Source organism: Schistocerca cancellata, chromosome 2 (assembly GCF_023864275.1).
Source record: "Schistocerca cancellata isolate TAMUIC-IGC-003103 chromosome 2, iqSchCanc2.1, whole genome shotgun sequence".
Classification (NCBI taxonomy): domain Eukaryota; kingdom Metazoa; phylum Arthropoda; class Insecta; order Orthoptera; family Acrididae; genus Schistocerca; species Schistocerca cancellata.
Window position 1 is genome coordinate 41,053,226 of NC_064627.1, and position 23,669 is coordinate 41,076,894.

At 44.0% G+C, this 23,669-nt stretch overlaps 1 protein-coding gene across 1 annotated transcript in view; it reads left to right on the forward strand.

Moving 5' to 3' along the window:
* Positions 1-23,669, forward strand: part of LOC126150481 (Down syndrome cell adhesion molecule-like protein Dscam2) — a 171,791-nt gene that overhangs the window by 69,524 nt on the left and 78,598 nt on the right. The window contains exons 7-9 of the mRNA XM_049915879.1: positions 1,808-1,962; positions 9,216-9,370; positions 18,711-18,809. Of these exons, the coding sequence (XP_049771836.1) occupies positions 1,808-1,962; positions 9,216-9,370; positions 18,711-18,809 (409 nt within the window). The remainder of the gene's footprint in view (positions 1-1,807; positions 1,963-9,215; positions 9,371-18,710; positions 18,810-23,669) is intronic.

Sequence of the window (23,669 nt, forward strand, 5' to 3'; positions counted from 1 at the left end):
AAAGAAAGTCTGCTGTCAAGACACTGCTTTTGTTCAATTACTTTGTTTAAGACTGAACGTTTCTAAACCTGAAGACACTCGTCTGTGCTGTGCACCGCAGTCGAGCTCTGGCAACGTCGTTCTCTGTTCATTGGCTGACTGTGTTTTGTGACGTCAGATGCGCAGAACGAACCTAAACTCGGCCGCCGTCATAAATGACGCGCACTGTTAGGTGCAGTCACGAGGTTCTGGGAAGGGAGGGGGGGGGGGGGTTGGAGGAAGACGACAATGAGAGAAGTAGAGAGGAGTAGGAGGGGAGGATAGCGGATACAATGGTGGGTTAGAAAGCTGTGTAGTGCTGCTGTGAGAGCAGGGAAGGGGATTTGACAGTGGAGCACAGGGACCAGCGAAGGGTGAGGCCAGAAGGACTATGAGAATGCATCTTCATACATCCATATCTAAATTGGATGAAAGTTGAACACAGCTGGTATATTTTTTTTATTATTATTAAAAATGAAACTCCTCCAGCTGTACTTAAGATTTTATATTTACTTGGCTACTAGTTTCGATGTCAACGCCATCTTCAGGCCCGTGCACTTTGGTGAAATCAGTGGTGTGTGGCTCAGTACTAGAAGTACGTGGTTAATCTCACTGCGGACTTCTAGTACTGAGCCACACACAATTGATTTCATCAAAGTGTACGGGCCTGAAGATGGCGTTGACGCAACGTCGAAACTAGTAGCCAAGTAAATATAAAATCTTAAGTACAGCTAGAGGAGTTTCATTTTTAGTAAAAAAAAAAAGTGAAACCAGGATATATTGAAGGGAGAGTTGCCATCTATACAGTTCCGATAAAGGAATTGTGCAAGTTGGAGGTCTCCCTGCAATATATCCTTTGTTCCAGAAACCACCTAGCCTCAAGCTTCACGAGTCCTGTCCCCCATCAAATTGTCGTCTTCCCATCTGCCCCACATCTGCTCTGCTATTCCTTCCCATTGCCCACACCATGCCTCCTTCTCACGTGCAGCACCCACGCCAGATTGCTGCTCCCAACAAGTGCAGTTGCTGTCTGTATTCAGGCTACAGTGGCTAGAGGCATTAGTCATGAGTGTGTGAATTGTACTTGTGTGAACGTATGTGCATTTTGTACTTTGTAAGATGACCTTTTGCCCTAAAACTTAACTGTATAGCAATCTTCTCGTTGTGCCTGTCTGTGACTCAACGTCTCCTCTATATGGTGAGTAGCAATATATCCTTTTCATAATATGGTTGTTATTTCATCAAGCTATATTATCTGGCAGCGATACATGATGTGAAAGTTACTTTCGTCCTTACGGTTCCACACCAGTGTAGTTCAAACTTTTTTTTCTTCTTTATTGTGCTGTCAGCAGCACAATCCGCCGCTCTTCAGCCGAGATAAAAAAGGGGAACATAAAAAAGAGTAAGGGGAGAAAATGGAGGTAAAAATACACTGACATGTAGACGTTCAGTGGGGACAGTTAAAAAAGTCACCAGAAAGTTAAAAAACACAGTTGGCGATTCTTAAAACACAGAGAAGACACTGGATGCGCATGCACAGGTTAAAAGTTGGCCACAGTATTAAAAACACTCCGAAACAACACACTTAAAACCCACTTGGAGCACACACGACGAAGAATAACACTACCAGGTGGGACCTGCCGAGGGAAAGATCAGAGAGGATGGAAAAGGAGGAGAGAGCATGGGGCAGCTGGGGAAGCGGCAGGATGAAGTGTAGTTCAAACCTATTGAGACTGGGGCAGTGTCTACAGACGCGCCGAGCGAGAGCGAGTGCAGGCGCTTGTTGCAGACGCGGGACGAGTTCGACGTTCCGCCGGGTCAGACGGAGTTCCGCGTGCCGCACCTGCCCGCGCAGCGCCGCTACCTGCTGTGGGTGTCGGCCGCCACGGCTGCGGGGGAGGGCGCCGCCTCGCGACGCGTCACCCAGGCGCCGAGCCGCCGCGCGCCTGCCAGGGTCGCCGCCTTCAGCCGCCAGCTGGCAGCACCGCCGCGCGACACGCTCTCGCTGCCCTGCCTCGCCGTGGGGCAGCCGCCGCCGCTGCGCCGCTGGACCAAAGAGTACGTGTTATAACTACCTGGTCATATTATTGCAAATACATCCTCGATGTGAGGAGACAGACGACCTTTAGCCCCCATCCAACTAACCGACCAACCAACCTTGACGTGAGATCTAAACCATATAGTTCTTAACACTTAACGTGCTCTCGCATCCGTTAATTGTTGCCGACCTCGTGGTGCGCCTTAATGAAACTGATATTTCATTTAATTTTGATTTACAATTAAATGCTTTTGTGAAGTTCTCCTTTTTTAACAATTTAATCTTCAGTATAAATAATTTTTATGTTAACGAACGTTGTTGTTGTTGTTGTGGTCTTCAGTCCTGAGACTGGTTTGATGCAGCTCTCCATGCTACTCTATCCTGTGCAAGCTTCTTCATCTCCCAGTACTTACTACAACCTACATCCCTCTGAATATGCATAGTGCATTCATCTCTTGGTCTCCCTCTACGATTTTTGCCCTCCACGCTGCCCTCCAATGCTAAATTTATGATCCCCTGATGCCTCAGCAGATGTCCTACCAACTGGTCCCTTCTTCTTGTCAAGCTGTGCCACAAACTTATCTTCTCCCCAGTTCTATTCAATACCTCCTCATTAGTTATGTGATCTACCCATCTAATCTTCTGTAGCACCACATTTCGGAAACTTCTATTCTCTTCTTGTCCAAACTATTATCATCCATGTTTCACTTCCATATATGGCTACACTCCATACAAATACTTTCAGAAACGACTTCCTGACACTTAAATCTATACTCGATGTTAACAAATTTCTCTTCTTCAGAAACGCTTTCCTTGCCATTGCCACTCTACATTTTATATCCTCTCTACTTCGACCATCGTCAGTTATTTTGCTCCCCAAATAGCAAAACTCGTTTACTACTTTGTGTGTCTCATTTCCTAATCTAATTCCCTCAGCATCACCCGACTTAATTCGACTACATTCCACTATTCTCGTTTTGTTTTTGTTGATGTTCATCTTATACCCTCCTTTCAAGACACTGTCCATTCCGTTCAACTGCTCTTCCAAGTCCTTTGCTGTCTCTGACAGAATTACAATGTCATCGGCAAACCTTAAAGTTTTATTTCTTCTCCATGGATTTTAATACCTACACCAAATTCTTCTTTTGTTTCCTTTACTGCTTGCCCAATATACAGATTGAATAACGTCGGGGAGACGCTACAACCCTGTCTCACTCCCTTCCCAACCACTGCTGCCCTTTCGTGCCTCTCGACTCTTTTAACGTTAGACTCTCTGAATCTTAAAACATGAACATATAAGTTGAACAGTGGAATAAACTTTTCATACTAATTCCCTCGCTAGGCAGTTCACTTTAAAGCAAAAAATCTTTAGTTATTAATTACAATTGCGGCCCACACACGCGCGAGAGTATTTCCTCTTACCTCCGTTAACCATTGCATTGTAGTCGGAGTCCTGGCTCTGGCTCTCGGTTGTTGTACTGAAAATAAGAAACTTAAAGCTACGTATTTTCTGCAACGTCGAACGGCTGTGGAGAAAAATGAATATTATGTCAATAGCGGGCGAGTTTTTCGCTTCCGCTAAATTGTATAAGTTAATATCGCCACGTAATGGCGTCTTTGACTGCCTCGGCCGCTGCGATTGTTGCACTGTAAATTGCACGAATGCAGGTTAATCCAAGGAACGCGGACATGAAATCAGGATCAGCTCTTACAAATTAAAAGTGCACAATAATATTAAATCAATATATTATCTGCTTAATTAGTACAAATATGCTTACATTTGCCAGCACTCGCAAGATGTCCGTCAACACGCAACCAAGACAAGAGAAGAAGAAGTGAAGACGACTAAAATATTAACAAAAGAGCGTATCTTGTCGTCTCTTTAGATCATTTTTGTTATATTTATTTGCCCTCGAAACTTACACAGAGAAATTATTATTTTACGAGTCATGAGAAAAATGTATATTATTCGATTTTTAAATGTCTCTTCTTTATAAATACTGTATTTTAAGTCATTTCGTATTATTAGACTTGGGACGCTATAGTGCGTCATCTCATGGCCACTGGCGAGTTATGTGCTGTGGGGTGCAGGCATACATTTCAGCCAATATTTTAATTGGCAAGAAATCTACGCAAGCTGGAAAACAGAATGTCATCGACCTACTGGTCAAGTGACACAATACACACCTACAGGGTGTTTCAAAAATGACCAGTATATTTGAAACGGCAATAAAAACTAAACGAGCAGCGATAGAAATACACCGTTTGTTGCAATATGCTTGGGACAACAGTACATTTTCAGGCAGACAAACTTTCGAAATTACAGTAGTTACAATTTTCAACAACAGATGGCGCTGCGGTCTGGGAAACTCTATAGTACGATATTTTCCACATATCCACCATGCGTAGCAATAATATGGCGTAGTCTCTGAATGAAATTACCCGAAACCTTTGACAACGTGTCTGGCGGAATGGCTTCACATGCAGATGAGATGTACTGCTTCAGCTGTTCAATTGTTTCTGGATTCTGGCGGTACATCTGGTCTTTCAAGTGTCCCCACAGAAAGAAGTCACAGGGGTTCATGTCTGGCGACTAGGGAGGCCAATCCACGACGCCTCCTGTATGTTTCGGATAGCCCAAAGCAATCACACGATCATCGAAATATTCATTCAGGAAATTAAAGACGTCGGCCGTGCGATGTGGCCGGGCACCATCTTGCATAAACCACGAGGTGTTCGCAGTGTCGTCTAAGGCAGTTTGTACCGCCGCAAATTCACGAAGAATGTCCAGATAGCGTTATGCAGTAATCGTTTCGGATCTGAAAAATGGGCCAATGATTCCTTTGGAAGAAATGGCGGCCCAGACCAGTACTTTTTGAGGATGCAGGGACGATGGGACTGAAACATGGGGCTTTTCGGTTCCCCATATGCGCCAGTTCTGTTTATTGACGAAGCCGTCCAGGTAAAAATAAGCTTCGTCAGTAAACCAAATGCTGCCCACATGCATATCGCCGTCATCAATCCTGTGCACTATATCGTTAGCGAATGTCTCTCGTGCAGCAATGGTAGCGGCGCTGAGGGGTTGCCACGTTTGAATTTTGTACGGATAGAGGTGTAAACTCTGGCGCACGAGACGATACGTGGACGTTGGCGTCATTTGGACCGCAGCTGCAACACGGCGAACGGAAACCCGAGGCCGCTGTCGGATCACCTGCTGCACTAGCTGCGCATTGCCCTCTGCGGTTGCCGTACGCGGTCGCCCTACCTTTCCAGCACGTTCGACCGTCACGTTCCCAGTCCGTTGAAATTTTTCAAACAGATCCTTTATTGTATCGCTTTTCGGTCCTTTGGTTACATTAAACCTCCGTTGAAAACTTCGTCTTGTTGCAACAACACTGTGTTCTAGGCGGTGGAATTGCAACACCAGAAAAATCCTCTGTTCTAAGGAATAAACCATGTTGTCTACAGCACACTTGCACGTTGTGAACAGCACACGCTTACAGCAGAAAGACGACGTACAGAATGGCGCACCCACAGACTGCGTTGTCTTCTATATCTTTCACATCACTTGCAGCGCCATCTGTTGTTGAAAATTGTAACTACTGTAATTTCGAAAGTTTGTCCGCCTGAAAATGTACTGTTGTCCCAAGCATATTGCAACAAACGGTGTATTTCTATCGCTGCTCGTTTAGTTTTTATTGCCTTTTCAAATATACCGGTCATTTTTGAAACACCCTGTATATGCCAAACCATTGTGACTACTGCCCAACGCGACTTTGGATGTCACCTGGTGGCGCTGCGAGCACATGACACGGTATAACAAAGCGGAGCAGACACGAACGGGCATCACTCCAGCGAAGATATGCACTGCAAATGAGGAAATCTATTAAGAGAAGCGACTTCGACAAAGGGCACATTATTATTACGTAGAGCCCGTGAACGAGTATCTCACAAATGGTGAAGCTGGTGTATGTTCATGTGGTACTGTCGTGATCATCTACGGAAAGCGGTAGGAGAACAGTGAAACTACATATAGGCGCTAAATGGTTGGATGTCCACGACTCTTCACAGAAAGTGGGATTCTCCGCTCTGTAAAGTACGACTGATGTTGATCTGTGGCATCTCTGCCGAAAGAGCGCAGTACTGATGCACGAACAAGTGTTTCGTAGCAAACGGTTCACCTTCACCGCACATCGTTGAACATGTAGCTCCGAAGCAGAGCACCCTTATGTGTTCACATGTTGACCCAATGACATTGTGTAGTAGGATGGCAGTGGGCACAGGACCGTCGGCATCGGACCGTCGATAGATGGGAACGTGTCGGCTCTTCGGGTGATCACTTTTTCGCTACACTAAGTCGATGGCCGTCTCTTTAAACGCCTTCATCGAGGTGAGCGGCGGCTTGAAAAGTGTAGCGAGCTACGGACGCTGGCTGGTTGGGTTTGGGTGGTTTGGGGGAAGAGACCAAACCGCAAGGTCATCGGTCTCATCGGATTAGAGAAGGATGGGGAAGGAAGTAGGCAGTGCCCTTTCCTTGAAAGGGAACCATCCCGGCATTTGCCTGGAGCGATTCAGGGAAATCACGGGAAACCTAAATCAGGATGGCCGGACACGAGATTGAACCGTCGTCCTCCCGAATGCGAGTCCAGTGTGCTAACCACTGCACCACCTCGCTCGGTCGCAGGCTGGTGAGAGCAGTATTATCCTATGGGAAACATGTGCTAGCGTGGGACCTGTGGTAGTAATAGAGGACGCGCCAACAGCTGCGAACCACCTGCAGCCCGTCATGCTTGAAGTGTCGCCAGATGGCTATGTCATGTTTCAGTAGCATAATTATCCATATATCGGAGCCAGAATCGTGCTACAGTAGTTTGAGGAGTGTTATAGTGAACTCATGTTGATATCACGGCGATGAAATTCGCCTGATGTAAATCCTATGCAACCTATCTGGGTCACTATTGGGCGCTATCACCGCGTACGCAAATCAGCGGCCCTTTGTTTATGCGAATTACATTACCTGTGCGTAGACATGCCACATACCTCCACAGCCCTACCAACAAACTGTCGGATCCCTGATACGCAGAATCCGTAATGTATTTCGTTCCAAAGACGGACAAACAAGCTCTCGAGCAGATGCTCATAATGTTTCGGCTCATCAGTGCATCTAAATGAGCGAAATAAGTGAATAAACGAAACATTTCTCTGCCAGTCACGAGGATACAGAGAGTTGCGAATGGACAACTTGTGAAAAATTTCGTCCTTTATGTTATTAGACCACCTGGTATTCAGCATTCTTCTGTAGCACGACATCTGAAACAGTTCCACTCTTTTCCTGTTTTCCCTTACCTCATGGTTCAGTTCCACAAAATGCTGTGCTCCAGACAAACATTCTCAGAAATTTCCACCTCATATTAAGGCCTCTGTTTGGTATTACTAGACGTCTTCTAGGGAGAACTTCCTGTTTTTCGCGTGTTAATGTGCTTCCTAGCTCCTACTTGGCTCGTTTGTCATGTGTTACTTTGCTTCCCAGGTCTTCAATCCAGCTGCTTCGCGATTCCAGTTTTGGTGTTGAGTTTATCGCTGCTTCTCACTACTTCAGTCTCTCTGTACTTTATTCTCTGTCTACATTCTGTGTTCAGTAGACTATTTATTGTACTGAACAGGTCTTGCAAATCCTCCTTACTTTCACCGACAATAACAGTGCCACCAGTAAGCCTTAACATTGCTACCTTAAAATTGCTGCTCTTCACGCTGAAATGTAATCTCATTCTTGGACATTTATTCATGTCATTGCTTTCTCGATGTGCATATTCGGCAATATATTAGAAAGGCTGCACTCCTCCCTTATACCTTTTCAACGGAGTTCTTCTGCCTGGGAGTTATATTCTTCTGCTTCCCCTTTTAATGTATTTTGTATGGGATCTAAAATTTAAAAACCTCTCTCACACCGGCCTGATTTAGCTTCACTGATCAGGATAGTAAAAACATGCGTATATTAAGGGAATTTTCATTGATAAAGCAGGCTTATCACATTCACACAGTTCAATACTGTTCTATCCTGATTAAATTAAGCTTAACTTAAATTCCATAAGGCAGTGAAGCAATTTCGAAGTCTCGGTGCGACGAAAATTGTCAGTCGATCTGCTGGAAACATTTGTAATAATTATTAACTTTCGGTGATCACATGGGGAAGACCGGAGATCTGCTCGTAAGACCGTGTTAGCCTATTTATTTGAAGTAACTGGGTATCTTGAGCATAGAAAACGGCAGGTTCGTCCAGTGTAAATCAGACGTTCCACACTGATCCCGTGCAACACAGCGTAGTAAGCAGACACTGTCAATAATAATAATCCGTTAAATAATACGCGAACACACTTACTTTAGTTTAGTTCATGTGTTAAATTCCTTCTCATACAGAATCTCATCAAGATGGCGACTAGCTCAACAATACATACATATACATCCTTCTTTCACGACTAATCGTCAAGAAGTCCTATTCTTTTTCCTAAGAGAAAACATAGATAGCAGAGAAGCTATTCCATGGAGTAAATGGACGCTCCAAGGAATAATTGGGCTTGAAACTACTTTACATTGATAATCGGTAAGATAAGAAGAGGTATTTCGAGATATGTACTGAGTTATATGATTTATAAAATTTCTGAAAATATCACGGAGAGACCGCTGCAAGAGACATTACATCCTCTTGGTTGTTGCTTTTCTTTCTTCACGGCTTATGCCTACTTTTGTTCGAGTTTCGAATAACTTACACAGTTTCACGTTGTAGAATGCTTTTACGGGTCTATAGACCTTGTATATGTGTCGTTAGTTTTAAGTGCATCCTGCATTATCAAGCATGATCCTCCACAGTAACTTCAGCTGACCATAGCGTCGAAAATCGACTGCGAGAATACATGAAATTCGGAGCTTTGCTGCACGCACTCAGCGGTTACCAGTAGAGAACCGTGAATCGTACACTAAGTTTCGCCTGTTCCTGTTTTCTCATTGAGAATATAACCGCAAATTCACTCCACCATCATACCTACAGTTCAAATGCGGAAGTGATGCATCCCCGAAAGGACGTAAGACGGATATTTAGCACAGTCTTTGTATTGGTGGCGTTTTATTTACTATTACGTCTGTCGTCCGTTGTGCTGTGCAGTGGCAGTGCTGTGGAGAGCAGCAGCCGAGTGAGAATCAGCGAGGAGTGGCAGCTGACCATCAGCCCCACCCGGACCTCTGACAGCGGCCAGTACACGTGCTACGCCGAGAACGCCTTTGGCAGCGACCACGTGGTCTACTCCGTAACTATAAGAGGTGAGCTCCTCACTCAGACACTACATAGGGAGAACCTATGCCATCATCATACGACTAAAATAAACTAAAAATTGCTACATTTCTCTGTGTATTCTTATCCCATATTAACTAATGTATGCTCGTATGAACACTTTCACGCTGCCACAGAGGTGAGGAACGCCGGAGGTAAGCAGTTTTCTGAGTGTTCTAATATGCTTATATTAGCAGCAGTGCCGCGCGGGATTAGCCGAGCGGTCTGAGGCGCTGCAGTCATGGACTGTGCGGCTGGTCCCGGCGGAGGTTCGAATCCTCCCTCAGGCATGGGTGTGTGTGTTTGTCCTTAGGATAATTCGCGTTAAGTAGTGTGTAAGCTTACGGACTGATGGCCTTAGCAGTTAAGTCCCATAAGATTTCACACATACACTCCTGGAAATGGAAAAAATAACACATTGACACCGGTGTGTCAGACCCACCATACTTGCTCCGGACACTGCGAGAGGGCTGTACAAGCAATGATCACACGCACGGCACAGCGGACGCACCAGGAACCGCGGTGTTGGCCGTCGAATGGCGCTAGCTGCGCAGCATTTGTGCACCGCCGCCGTCAGTGTCAGCCAGTTTGCCGTGGCATACGGAGCTCCATCGCAGTCTTTAACACTGGTAGCATGCCGCGACAGCGTGGACGTGAACCGTATGTGCAGTTGACGGACTTTGAGCGAGGGCGTATAGTGGGCATGCCGGAGGCCGGGTGCACGTACCGCCGAATTGCTCAACACGTGGGGCGTGAGGTCTCCACAGTACATCGATGTTGTCGCCAGTGGTCGGCGGAAGGTGCACGTGCCCGTCGACCTGGGACCGGACCGCAGCGACGCACGGATGCACGCCAAGACCGTAGGATCCTACGCAGTGCCGTAGGGGACCGCACCGCCACTTCCCAGCAAATTAGGGACACTGTTGCTCCTGGGATATCGGCGAGGACCATTCGCAACCGTCTCCATGAAGCTGGGCTACTGTCCCGCACACGCCCCAACATCGTGCAGCCCACCTCCAGTGGCGTCGCGATAGGCGTGAATGGAGGGACGAATGGAGACGTGTCGTCTTCAGCGATGAGAGTCGCTTCTGCCTTGGTGCCAATGATGGTCGTATGCGTGTTTGGCGCCGTGCAGGTGAGCGCCACAATCAGGACTGCATACGACCGAGGCACACAGGGCCAACACCCGGCATCATGGTGTGGGAAGCGATCTCCTACACTGGCTTTACACCACTGGTGATCGTCGAGGGGACACTGAATAGTGCACGGTACATCCAAACCGTCATCGAACCCATCGTTCTACCATTCCTAGACCGGCAATGGAACTTGCTGTTCCAACAGGACAATGCACGTCCGCATGTATCCCGTCCCACCCAACGTGCTCTAGAAGGTGTAAGTCAACTACTCTGGCCAGCAAGATCTCCGGATCTGTCCCCCATTGAGCATGTTTGGGACTGGATGAAGCGTCGTCTCACGCGGTCTGCACGTCCAGCACGAACGCTGGTCCAACTGAGGCGCCAGGTGGAAATGGCATGGCAAGCCGTTCCACAGGACTACATCCAGCATCTCTACGATCGTCTCCATGGGAGAATAGCAGCCTGCATTGCTGCGAAAGGTGGATATACACTGTACTAGTGCCGACATTGTGCATGCTCTGTTGCCTGTGTCTATGTGCCTGTGGTTCTGTCAGTGTGATCATGTGATGTATCTGACCCCAGGAATGTGTCAATAAAGTTTCCCCTTCCTGGGACAATGAATTCACGGTGTTCTTATTTCAATTTCCAGGAGTGTATATTAGTAGCAGTTTCCTCGTGTTCGTGTGAAACGTCTACCTTGTAGAAATCTCCTTGTAAGCTTCCGTCATTACCATCTTCAGTTCTCTGGGATACTTATATTCAGTTTAAGCCATCATGTCAGATTTCAGTCTTCTGTTCCAAATGATGGAACTTTTTTCTTCCGCTTATTTTTGTGTCCTATGTTGCTCACCTTCTAAATATTTTAATCGTTGTAACTGTATTGATCGGAATCGAGGAGATACAATTTTCACACTTTCACAGTCTGTGATTTAATTTATCATTCCCGCATACCGAGAAAAGTTCTTAAGCCTCTTCCTTTCCGAGTTGACTGTTCTCTTCACAACACGGCCCCGACTTACACCCATATCAGTTTTCCAATCCGGGAAACAACTGACTCTATGCACATGCCAGTCTTATTTAACTGGAGGTTCTTAACGTGCAATCGCCCTCATCGAGACGTAATCGAGTGTTTAGTCTTAATTAGAAAGAAGAGATTAGAAGGGAAGAAAAATTTGCTGGAGAAGCCACGGCCATATAGAGAAAGAGTGTACGAGAATGGCGCAAACAGAATGACAGTAAGAGATCTTTAAAGATGCCATCGGCGATCATGTTTGTGGGATGATTTTTAGGTAAATTTGATGTCTAGGAGACTTCTCAATAAAGACAAGAAAACAGTGAGTGACAATACCATAAATGTAAACAGAACATGGTGAGGAACATCATTGCCGATGCAAGTTGGAAACTCGACAGTTTAGTTTGAAGTAATAAACAACATCTTGATGAATTAACTCACTGAAAAATCAAAGACGAATGGCTCAATCTGAAATGGCGAATTCAAGAAATATTGGAAGGAACAATACCCGCGGCTGAAAATGGACGTAAGTAAAATATTGTAAAACTGACAGATTTATTTTCAATCTAAAAGTGTGGAGTACCTAATAACTTGCCGATTAACTGTTCCCCGGGCTCACTGGTTTAAAAATACAATCACTCCAAAGTTTCTCTAGCATATTCACAATTTTTTTAGAAAACGCTAAACATGTCAGTCTCAAACGACAAACATTGACACGATTGGTAACGGTCTGCTGCATTCAATATGCCGCACATAGTCTCCTGGAACGCGCCAAATGGCGAACAGCACAGGTAACTGACTGCCTGTCTGGAATGCGTAAGCATCTGGCGACCCTGGGGCGTTGAAATGAGGACTGGAGAGCGCTTCTTGTCCTGTACGACCGTAATCTCTGCACACGCTCCAGCAGCTACTGTGTGACGCTTATATGATCCGGTGTAAGTCGTGGAGAACGAAGATTGTGACATTCTACATGAATCAGAAGTTTATATGAACCTCTACGGAGAAAACATCAAAGTACCTGTCAATGTGATAGATGTGAAATAATCGTCGGAATGCAAACTCTGGAACACTTGTTACAGATACATTGCAATAGGCTACTCAAGTATGTGGATCTCTGAGTCGACTATTAATTTCTTAACGTCTCGTGGGACCAAAATTGAATTCAATAACTCTAACAAAACACTCCCAAATGGGTCGAGTGGGTGATTGCTGAGCATTCACATTGAAGCAAGACACTAATATCAACTTCCGCCAGAACAAAGTAAAGCTCAATCTGAATAAACAATACGGTAACAGAGCATATTTGCATCATATTTTATTTGTGATAAGGGAGGAGTGGGCAGAAAGTCGTAGAAGCGATGATAATGTGTATCATATCCTTTGAAAGGCACAGCATTAGCACCATTATAATATGTAGGCAACATACTGTCAACCATAACGCATTCGGAAATGCAAGAACGGGTACGTTGTTTGTTATCTTCCAAATATGCCATTTATTCACCTGCAATAAACAAATTGCGTCCTGGCAGAAACTGTGTGAGTTTAAATCAGCCAATTTCATAACGAGTGGCCAGAATAAGGTGTTACACAGGTAAAAAATGTAAACGCAGGTTCCTGAGTCCTTTAGTCCTGCCGTACACAGTAAGCAATACGCCGCTATAAATGTCAGTGCATCAGCCCCGCTACCCACCTGGAAGGGAAAAGCTGCACGAGTGAACTACGTATGGGCTGGACTGGTAAGCAAGCAAGCTTTTGATGGTCGTCACTGCCATGATGCACGAAATGTTCGGGCATGGATTTGCCTAATCCTGTGTTCGTTGATGAAGGAAAGACAGAGAAACTGAACCCAATAAAGCGGTTTCTCTACAATGAAGCGAAGAAATCTCACAAAATGACGCTACCAATTACATTCGCGATATATTTCGCATCTGCAAATAATGAAAAAGCCAGCTCGAGAAATTGACCCTTCCAGTTACAAGACAAAAAATAGAGAATACCAACACAACAGACAACAATGATTACTCAACAAGTAATCAAAAGGAAACTTCAAATGCTATCACATATAGCCAAATGCCGGAAGACAAAGGAAAAAAAGAAAAGAAAATAGGACGAAGAAATGATCAGATACCCAGGCATTGTCTACTTATCATTAGTCTAACAATGGAACTTCCCAACAAATGAAAACTGTGTTCTGTACCGGGACTCCAGTCCGGAAGCCTTGGCTTTCGCAGACAAATACTGGGGCAACGGAGCCGTACAGGCACGATCAACGGCCCCCCTTCAGAGCTTTACCTCTGCCATACCCTCTCTCCTACCTCCCAAACAAGCGCAGAGGTCGTCTGATAACGTTATCGCCATTTTATACTTCCCAGTCATTTTCATTTATTTGATTCGATTTACCACTACTTGTATACCCACTATTCTTATTCCATAATCAATCGTTTGAATATTTCGTAACAGTTGATGCATTGAACAGCAAACTTAAACGCTGAAAGTAGATTTTTTTATGAGTGCATGGTAGAACTTTTATCATCCACTGCTTTTTCACATTTTAGCTGATCTAGATCTACATCTAAATGACTACTCTGCAATTCACACTTACGTGCCTGCCAGAGGGTTCAACGAATCACCTTCAAGGTACAAGTATCTCTCTACCGTTCCACTCTGTATTAACGCGCGGGAAATGCGAACACAAATACAGGGTTATTACAAATGATTGAAGCGATTTCACAGCTCTACAATAACTTTATTATTTGAGATATTTTCACAATGCTTTGCACACTCATACAAAAACTCAAAAAGTTTTTTTAGGCATTCACAAATGTTCGATATGTGCCCCTTTAGTGATTCGGCAGACATCAAGCCGATAATCAAGTTCCTCCCACACTCGGCGCAGCATGTCTCCATCAATGAGTTCGAAAGCATCGTTGATGCGAGCTCGCAGTTCTGGCACGTTTCTTGGTAGAGGAGGTTTAAACACTGAATCTTTCACATAACCCCACAGGAAGAAATCGCATGGGATTAAGTCGGGAGAGCGTGGAGGCCATGACATGAATTGCTGATCATGATCTCCACCACGACCGATCCATCGGTTTTCCAATCTCCTGTTTAAGAAATGCCGAACATCATGATGGAAGTGCGGTGGAGCACCATCCTGTTGAAAGATGAAGTCGGCGCTGTCGGTCTCCAGTTGTGGCATGAGCCAATTTTCCAGAATGTCCAGATACACGTATCTTGTAACGTTTTTTTTTCGCAGATGAAAAAGGGGCCGTAAACTTTAAACCATGAGATTGCACAAAACACGTTAACTTTTGGTGAATTGCGAATTTGCTGCACGAATGCCTGAGGATTCTCTACCGCCCAGATTAGCACATTGAGTCTGTTCACTTCACCATTAAGAAAAAATGTTGCTTCATCACTGAAAACAAACTTTCGCACTGAACGCATCCTCTTCCATGAGCTGTTGCAACCGCGCCGAAAATTAAAAGCGTTTGACTTTGTCATCGGGTGTCAGGGCTTGTAGCAATTGTAAACGGCAAGGCCTCTGCTTTAGCCTTTTCTGTACGATTTTCCAAACCGTCGGCTGTGATACGTTTAGCTCCCTGCTTGCTTTATTCGTCGACTTCGGCGGGCTACGTGTGAAACTTGTCCGCACGCGTTCAACCGTTTCTTCGCTCACTGCAGGCCGATCCGTTGATTTCCCCTTACAGAGGCATCCAGAAGCTTTAAACTGGCATACCATCGCCGAATGGAGTTAGCAGTTGGTGGATCTTTGTTAAACTTCGCCCTGAAGTGTCGTTGCACTGTTATGACTGACTGTTGTGAGTGCATTTCAAGCACGACATACGCTTTCTCGGCTCCTGTCGCCATTTTGTCTCACTGCGCTCTAGAGCGCTCTGGCGGCAGAAACCTGAAGTGCGGCTTCAGCCGAACAAAACTTTATGAGTTTTTCTACGTATCTGTAGTGTGTCGTGACCATATGTCAATGAGTGGAGCTTCAGTGAATTTATGAAATCGCTTCAATCATTTGTAATAGCCCTGTATTCCCGTGCGAGCTCTAATTTCTCTTATGTTATATTTGCACTATGTAGGTGGCCGACAACGAAATATGTTCGCATTCGGGAGAGAAAACTGGTGTTTGAAACGTCTTGAAAAAATATCGCTGCAACAAGAAACGTCTTTGTTTTAATGATTCCCACCACAACTTTCATATCTATGACACTCTCTCCCCTGTTTCGCGATATCACAAAATGAGTCGGTATTTTTCGAACTTTTTCGATGTCTTCCATCAATTCTATCTGATACGAATCACATACGGCGAAAAATACTCCACCACAGGGCAGCGTAGTGGAGGCAGTCTCTTTAATAGACCTGTTGTATCTTCTACATCTACGTCTACATTGATACTCTGCAAATCACATTAAGTGCCTGGCAGTGAATTCATCGAACCACTTTCACAATAATTCTCTATTATTCCAATCTCAAATAGCGCACGGAAAAAACGAACACAAATATCTTTCCGTGCGAACTCTGATTTCCCTTATTTCATTATGATAATCGTTTCTCGTTCTGTAGGTCGGCACCAACAAAATATTTTCGCATTCGGAGGAGAAAGTTGGTGATTGAAATTTCGTGAGAAGATTCCGCCGTAACGAAAAACGCCTTTGTTCTAATGATGGCCGCCCCAAATCCTGTATCGTGTCAGTGATTTTTTCCACTACTTCTTAATAGTACAAAACGTGCTGTCCTTGTTTGAGCTTTCTCTAAGTACTCCGTTAATCTTGTCTGGTAAGGATCCCACATCACGTAGCAATACTGCAGAAGGGGGTGGACAAATGAAGTGCAGGCACTCTCTTCAGTAGACCTACTGCATCTTCTGAGTGTTTTGTCAATAAAATGCAGTCTTAGATTTGTTTCCCCATAACATTTACTACGTGTTCTTGTTCATAATTGTAATCCTCGGTACTTACAAGGGAACCTCCCCATCGCACTCCCCTCAGATTTCGTTATAAGTTGGCACAGTGGATAGGCCTTGAAAAACTAAACACAGATCAATCGAGAAAACAGGAAGAAGTTGTGTGGAACTATGAAAAGATAAGCAAAATATACAAACTGAGTAGTCCATGCGCAAGACAGGGAACTTCAACGACAGTGTCAGCTCAGGAGCGCCGTGGTCCCGTGATCAGCGTGAGCAGCTGCAGAGCGAAAGGTCCTTGGTTCAAGTCCTCCCTCGAGTGAAAATTTTCATTTTTTATTTTCAGACAATTATCAAAGTTCATGCACTCACACACAATCAACTTTGCTCTCCAAAATTCCAGGACATGTTCAGATTTGCTCGGACATATGCAGGATTTGACGGTCTACATACGGAAAAATTTGAAAAAGTTAAAAACATATGTTTTGACAGAGCACAGACAAAACTGTGCGACTGTGAAACTGTTGCATTCATTTGTTGCAGTTTATGTGACAAACTCTTATGTTTTCATCACTTTTTTGGGAGTGATTATCACATCTACAAGAAAACCTAAATCGAGCAAGGTGAAGTATCTTTTTACCCATTCGCCAAGTATAAAAGTTAGGTGGGTCGACAAGATATTCATGTCATGTGTCGCACATGCCGTCAGCAGTCCCGTATAGAATATATCTGACGTGTTATCCTGTGGAGGAATCGGTTGACCTATGACCTTGCGATCAAAAGTTTTCGTTTCCCATTGGAGAGGTGCGTCCTTTCGTCTACTAATCAAAAGTGGTTCAGATGACTCTGAGCACTATGGGACTTAACATCTGTGGTCATCAGTCCCCTAGAACTTAGAACTACTTAAACCTAACTTACCTAAGGACATCACACACATCCATGCCCGAGGCAGGATTCGAACCTGCAACCGTAGCGGTCACGCGGTTCCGGACTGAGCGCCTAGAACCGCTAGGCTACCGCGGCCGGCGTCTACTAATCGCACGGCTTTGCGGTGCGGTCGCGAAACACAGACACTAAACTTATTACAGAGAACAGAAACGTCAATGAACGAACGGACAGATCATAACTTAGCGAAAATAAAGAAAGTAAACTTTTCACTCGAGGGAAAACTTGAACCAAGGACCTCTCGTTCCGCAGCTGCTCATGCTAACCACGGGACCACGGCGCTCCTGAGCTCAGACTATCCTTGATGTTGTATATGTTGCCCATGGACTACTCAGTCTGTATATTTTGCTTTTTTTTTTTCATTGTTCCACACAACTTCGTCCTGTTTTCTCGATTGATCTGTGTTCAGTTTTTCAAGACCTATCCACTGTGCCAACTTATAACTAAATCTGAGAGGGGTGCGATGGGGAGGTTCCCTTGTTAGTTCAGTTGGCAGCCTTTAGATCTAGGTGATTTATCGTGTACCTCAAACTGAATGAATTCCTTTTAGTAATGATGTATATGACCTCAAACTTCTCATTATTTACAGTCAACTGCAACTTTTCGCACAATACAGATATCGTATCTAAATCATTTTGTAGTTAGTATTGATCTTCTGATGACTTTACTAGTCGGTAAATGATAGCATCATCTGTAAACAACGTAAGAGCGTTGCTCAGATTGTCTGGGTCTAAAACTGTCCCCTGGAGAGGGCCAGATGACACTTCTGTTTTACTGCATGACGTTCCATTAGTTACTACGAACTGTTATGTTTCTCGCAGGAAGTCGCAAATCCAGTCACGCAGCTGAGACGAGACGATAGTCCATAGTCACACAATTTGATTAGAAGTAGATTGTAATGAATGTTGTCAAAAGCCTTCTGGAAATCTAATGACAGTAGTGTGCGATTTGGAACTTTTAGGGAGTGAATTGGAATGTGTTATAAGAAACAGAAATGAGAAGACGATGGTGGGTTTTAGGGAAGAATATTTTGGGCAGCATGTGGATAGTAAGTGATGGGGAAGACAACTTTGAAGCCAACAGTTGGACAGGGGAGCAAGAAGGTGGCGAGAGACTGAAGAACTAGCTTTTGTATTTGAAGGCATTTGCATATCCAAGAATGTAATTTATTCAACAGTTGTCCTCGATACAAGAATATTGGCAGAATATTCTGTCTTCTTGAAACTTCAAATACGTTAGGAACATTTCATTTGAACCGTAACTGTACTGTACCACTGTGTTGAGGCATGCTTTCTCACTCGCTGTCCGTCGTCGTGTTCCAGTACCGGCGGCTCCCGTCAACCTGAGCGCATCCGCTGCCGGCCACACCAGCATCCAGCTGCGCTGGCAGCTGCCCAGCGAGGCTCGCACTACTGTGCAAGGTGAGCGCAAAGTTAACATGCAGCTGCAGAAATCTGGCGCATCGCCATGGACGTTACTGCTTCCTGTTTGCATCAGTGTACGTAGCTACGCGACTTTTATAACTGCTCACTGAGCTGTGAGTTTTCTCCAGTAGCACAAATAAATCATGTTTAAAAAAAATGTGAACAAAGTATTTTCCTCTTGTGGCATTTACAGGGTGTTTCAAAAATGACCGGTATATTTGAAACGGCAATAAAAACTAAACGAGCAGCGATAGAAATACACCGTTTGTTGCAATATGCTTGGGACAACAGTACATTTTCAGGCAGACAAACTTTCGAAATTACAGTAGTTACAATTTTCAACAACAGATGGCGCTGCGGTCTGGGAAACTCTATAGTACGATATTTTCCACATATCCACCATGCGTAGCAATAATATGGCGTAGTCTCTGAATGAAATTACCCGAAACCTTTGACAACGTGTCTGGCGGAATGGCTTCACATGCAGATGAGATGTACTGCTTCAGCTGTTCAATTGTTTCTGGATTCTGGCGGTACACCTGGTCTTTCAAGTGTCCCCACAGAAAGAAGTCACAGGGGTTCATGTCTGGCGAATAGGGAGGCCAATCCACGCCGCCTCGTGTATTTTTCGGATAGCCCAGAGCAATCACACGATCATCGAAATATTCATTCAGAAAATTAAAGACGTCGGCCGTGCGATGTGGCCGGGCACCATCTTGCATAAACCACGAGGTGTTCGCAGTGTCGTCTAAGGCAGTTTGTACCGCCACAAATTCACGAAGAATGTCCAGATAGCGTGATGCAGTAATCGTTTCGGATCTGAAAAATGGGCCAATGATTCCTTTGGAAGAAATGGCGGCCCAGACCAGTACTTTTTGAGGATGCAGGGACGATGGGACTGCAACGTGGGGCTTTTCGGTTCCCCATACGCGCCAGTTCTGTTTATTGACGAAGCCGTCCAGGTAAAAATAAGCTTCGTCAGTAAACCAAATGCTGCCCACATGCATATCGCCGTCATCAATCCTGTGCACTACATCGTTAGCGAATGTCTCTCGTGCAGCAATGGTAGCGGCGCTGAGGGGTTGCCGCGTTTGAATTTTGTATGGATAGAGGTGTAAGCTCTGGCGCATGAGACGATACGTGGACGTTGGCGTCATTTGGACCGCAGCTGCAACGCGGCGAACGGAAACCCGAGGCCGCTGTCGGACCACCTGCTGCACTAGCTGCGCATTGCCCTCTGTGGTTGCCGTATGCGGTCGCCCTACCTTTCCAGCACGTTCATCCGTCACGTTCCCAGTCCATTGAAATTTTTCAAACAGATCCTTTATTGTATCGCTTTTCGGTCCTTTGGTTACATTAAACCTCCGTTGAAAACTTCGTCTTGTTGCAAAAACACTGTGTTCTAGGCGGTGGAATTGCAACACCAGAAAAATCCTCTGTTCTAAGGAATAAACCATGTTGTCTACAGCACACTTGCACGTTGTGAACAGCACACGCTTACAGCAGAAAGACGACGTACAGAATGGCGCACCCACAGACTGCGTTGTCTTCTATATCTTTCACATCACTTGCAGCGCCATCTGTTGTTGAAAATTGTAACTACTGTAATTTCGAAAGTTTGTCCGCCTGAAAATGTACTGTTGTCCCAAGCATATTGCAACAAACCGTGTATTTCTATCGCTGCTCGTTTAGTTTTTATTGCCGTTTCAAATATACCGGTCATTTTTGAAACACCCTGTATCAGCTGTATCATCTATACTATTATTCGAAAATACGAGCACACTATTCCGATACAAATTTTATATCGTATAGTTTGCTAGGCAATATCACACCTAACGAATATGTTAAGAAAAAGAATGAAATGTAACTGGTTTATGACAGCATATCGTTATTCGTAGGATACCGGCTTAAATACTCTACCTGAGTTAGACTTGACCTTCAGGTACAATTAACAATTTGGCAGTAAATCTGCTGTATCACAAACGACACATTTTCAATAGTCAAAAAATGGCTCTGAGCACTATGGGACTTAACAGCTGTCGTCATCAGTCCCCTAGAACTTAGAACTACTTAAACCTAACTAACCTAAGGACATCACACACATCCATGCCCGAGGCAGGATTCGAACCTGCGACCGCAGCAGTCGCACGGTTCCGGACTGCGCGCCTAGAACCGCGAGACCACCGCGGCCGGCTTTTCAATAGTCGTTGGAAGGAAATAGAAGGCAGTGTATTCGCAGTATGGAAACAAGAATCTGTAGGATACTCATAAAACGTTAGGCTTGTGCTACTGATGTCCGAGAGGTCTGTTGCCAGCATTCTCAAAAATTTCCGAAAAAGTAATGTACAGTCGTCTTTATAACCATCTTATCTCAAATAACATACTGTCAAAGTCACAGTTTGGATTTCTAAAAGGTTCTGATATTGAGAAGGCTATCTTCACTTACAGTGAAAATGTGCTTAATTCATTAGACAAAAAATTGCAGGCAACAGGTATATTTTGTGATCTGTCAAAGGCATTTGACTGTGTAAATCACAATATCCTTTTAAGTATACTAGAATATTATAGTGTAACAGGAAATGCTGCAAAATGGTTCAAATCTTATATCTCTGGCAGGAAACAAAGGGTGTTATTAGGAAAGAGACATGTATCAAGCTATCAGGCATCATCCAACTGGGAACTAATTACATGTGGGGTCCCACAAGGTTCCATTTTGGGGCCCTTACTTTTCCTTGTGTATATCAATGACCTTTCATCAGTAACATTACCAGATGCCAAGTTTGTTTTGTTTGCCGATCATACAAACATTGCAATAAATAGCAAATCAAGTGTAGTCTTAGAAAGATCAGCCAATAAAATATTTGTGGACATTAATCACTGGTTCCTAGCCAATTCTTTGTCACTAAACTTTGAAAAAACACACTACATGCAGTTCAGAACTTGTAAGGGGTGTCCCAAGAGTATACGTCTAACATACAATGACAAGATGATAGAAGAAGTGGACAGTGTTAAATTCTTGGGATTACAGCTTGATAATAAATTCAACTGGGAGGAGCACACCACAGAACTGCTGAAGCGTCTTAACAAATCTCTGTTTGCAATGCGAATTTTGTCAGACATAGGGGATATAAAAATGAAAAAGCTGGCATACTATGCTTACTTTCATTCCATAATGTCATATGGGATTATTTTTTGGGGTAATTCATCAAGCCAAGCTAAAGTTTTCCGGGCACAAAAACGTGCAGTAAGAATTATATGTGGTGTGAACTCAAGAACATCCTGCAGAAGCCTGTTTAGGGAACTAGGGATACTAACTACAGCTTCCCAATATATTTATTCCTTAATGAAATTTGTCATTAAAAATATATCACTTTTTCAAACCAACAGCTCAATTCATGGAATCAGTACTAGAAATAAGAATAATCTTCACAAGGATTTAAAGTCACTTAGTCTTGTACAAAAAGGTGTGCATTATTCAGGAACACACATTTTCAATAACTTGCCAGCAGCCATAAAAAGCTTAACAACCAATGAAATTCAGTTTAAGAGAAGCCTAAAGGATTTATTGGTGGCCAACTCCTTCTACTCCATTGATGAATTTCTTAGTAAAACCAACTGGTTTGTATATAAGTACAACATAACTTCTGCACAATTTCAGTGCAGTAATGTGTTCACTGAAAATTTGTGTGTCTGTGTGTGTGTGTGTGTGTGTGTGTGTGTGTGTAAGTATAATCTAACTTCTGCACCATTTCAGTGCAGTAATGTGTTCATTGTAAATAAGTATTACAGTACTTGTATTACATGTTTATTACCTTATAAATAAATAAAAAACTTTTTTATTTTAAATTCAGTGCATTAGTATTTGTAAAATGACTCTTAGTGTTCATTAAAAAATGACGATCATTCCACTTGGGACCTGTGGAATGGTACATTAGCTTATTTGTTTTAGTTGTAAATATTTGTCATGTATTGTTGTTTTTCTGACATGTTCCACATCCTGGAGGACCTCCTCACTACGGATCAATTGGAATGAAAGTAAATCTAATCTAATCTAATCTCCATGCTGCCCGGAGGCTGGAGAAATCCATCCTGGAGAACAGGAGTATGCTGCTATATGTCTAGACTGACTGTGCTGGGAGCCAGTCTGTTGTTGCTCAGCCCTCAGTAAAACAATACCACAATGAAGGCGCCAGTATCAGAGACCTAACGTTATTTACGACTCAACAGGACACCGAGGTTCGCAAATATCCCCGAACTATGTATTACCAAAGGCACGAATACTTTTAGAAAGAAACACTCTTGACCAGTGCAGATGTTTGAGATTGAAAAAAGGAGCATTGCATGGTGACAGTGGCGTTTGTTAAGAAACTGGTCAGACGGAGAATCAGAGATCTGCCACACGTAAGAACACGCGCTGAGCAATTTTGTCGGGAAGCTAGGGGAGACGTAAATCAACGTACGAAGTAACCGCAGTGTCAGAAAAATATCATAATCTGCTGACGGGCGATAAAATTAAGACATCTGTATAACAAAATGTGATATTATTGATATCAACATCCCATTTTGTAATACAGATGTCTTAAATCATACACTTAATCAAATAAGGCATGCCTATCTGGCTGGTAGGTGTTGCAACATTTCTTGGTAACGGAAGAAGTTATACAAGCATGAACATAAATGAAACCGACAGCCTCAAAATTCAACAAGACGGTTGCAACAAAACACCACCATCAACAGCACGGAGGATATAAAAATAATGGAACATGCTGTTCCTTCACAAAGTTTCCTCCCTCCACCACGTTATAAGCTCGGTTAATCCTTGTTACAACATTACCTGCAACTGAAAAAAATCCTACT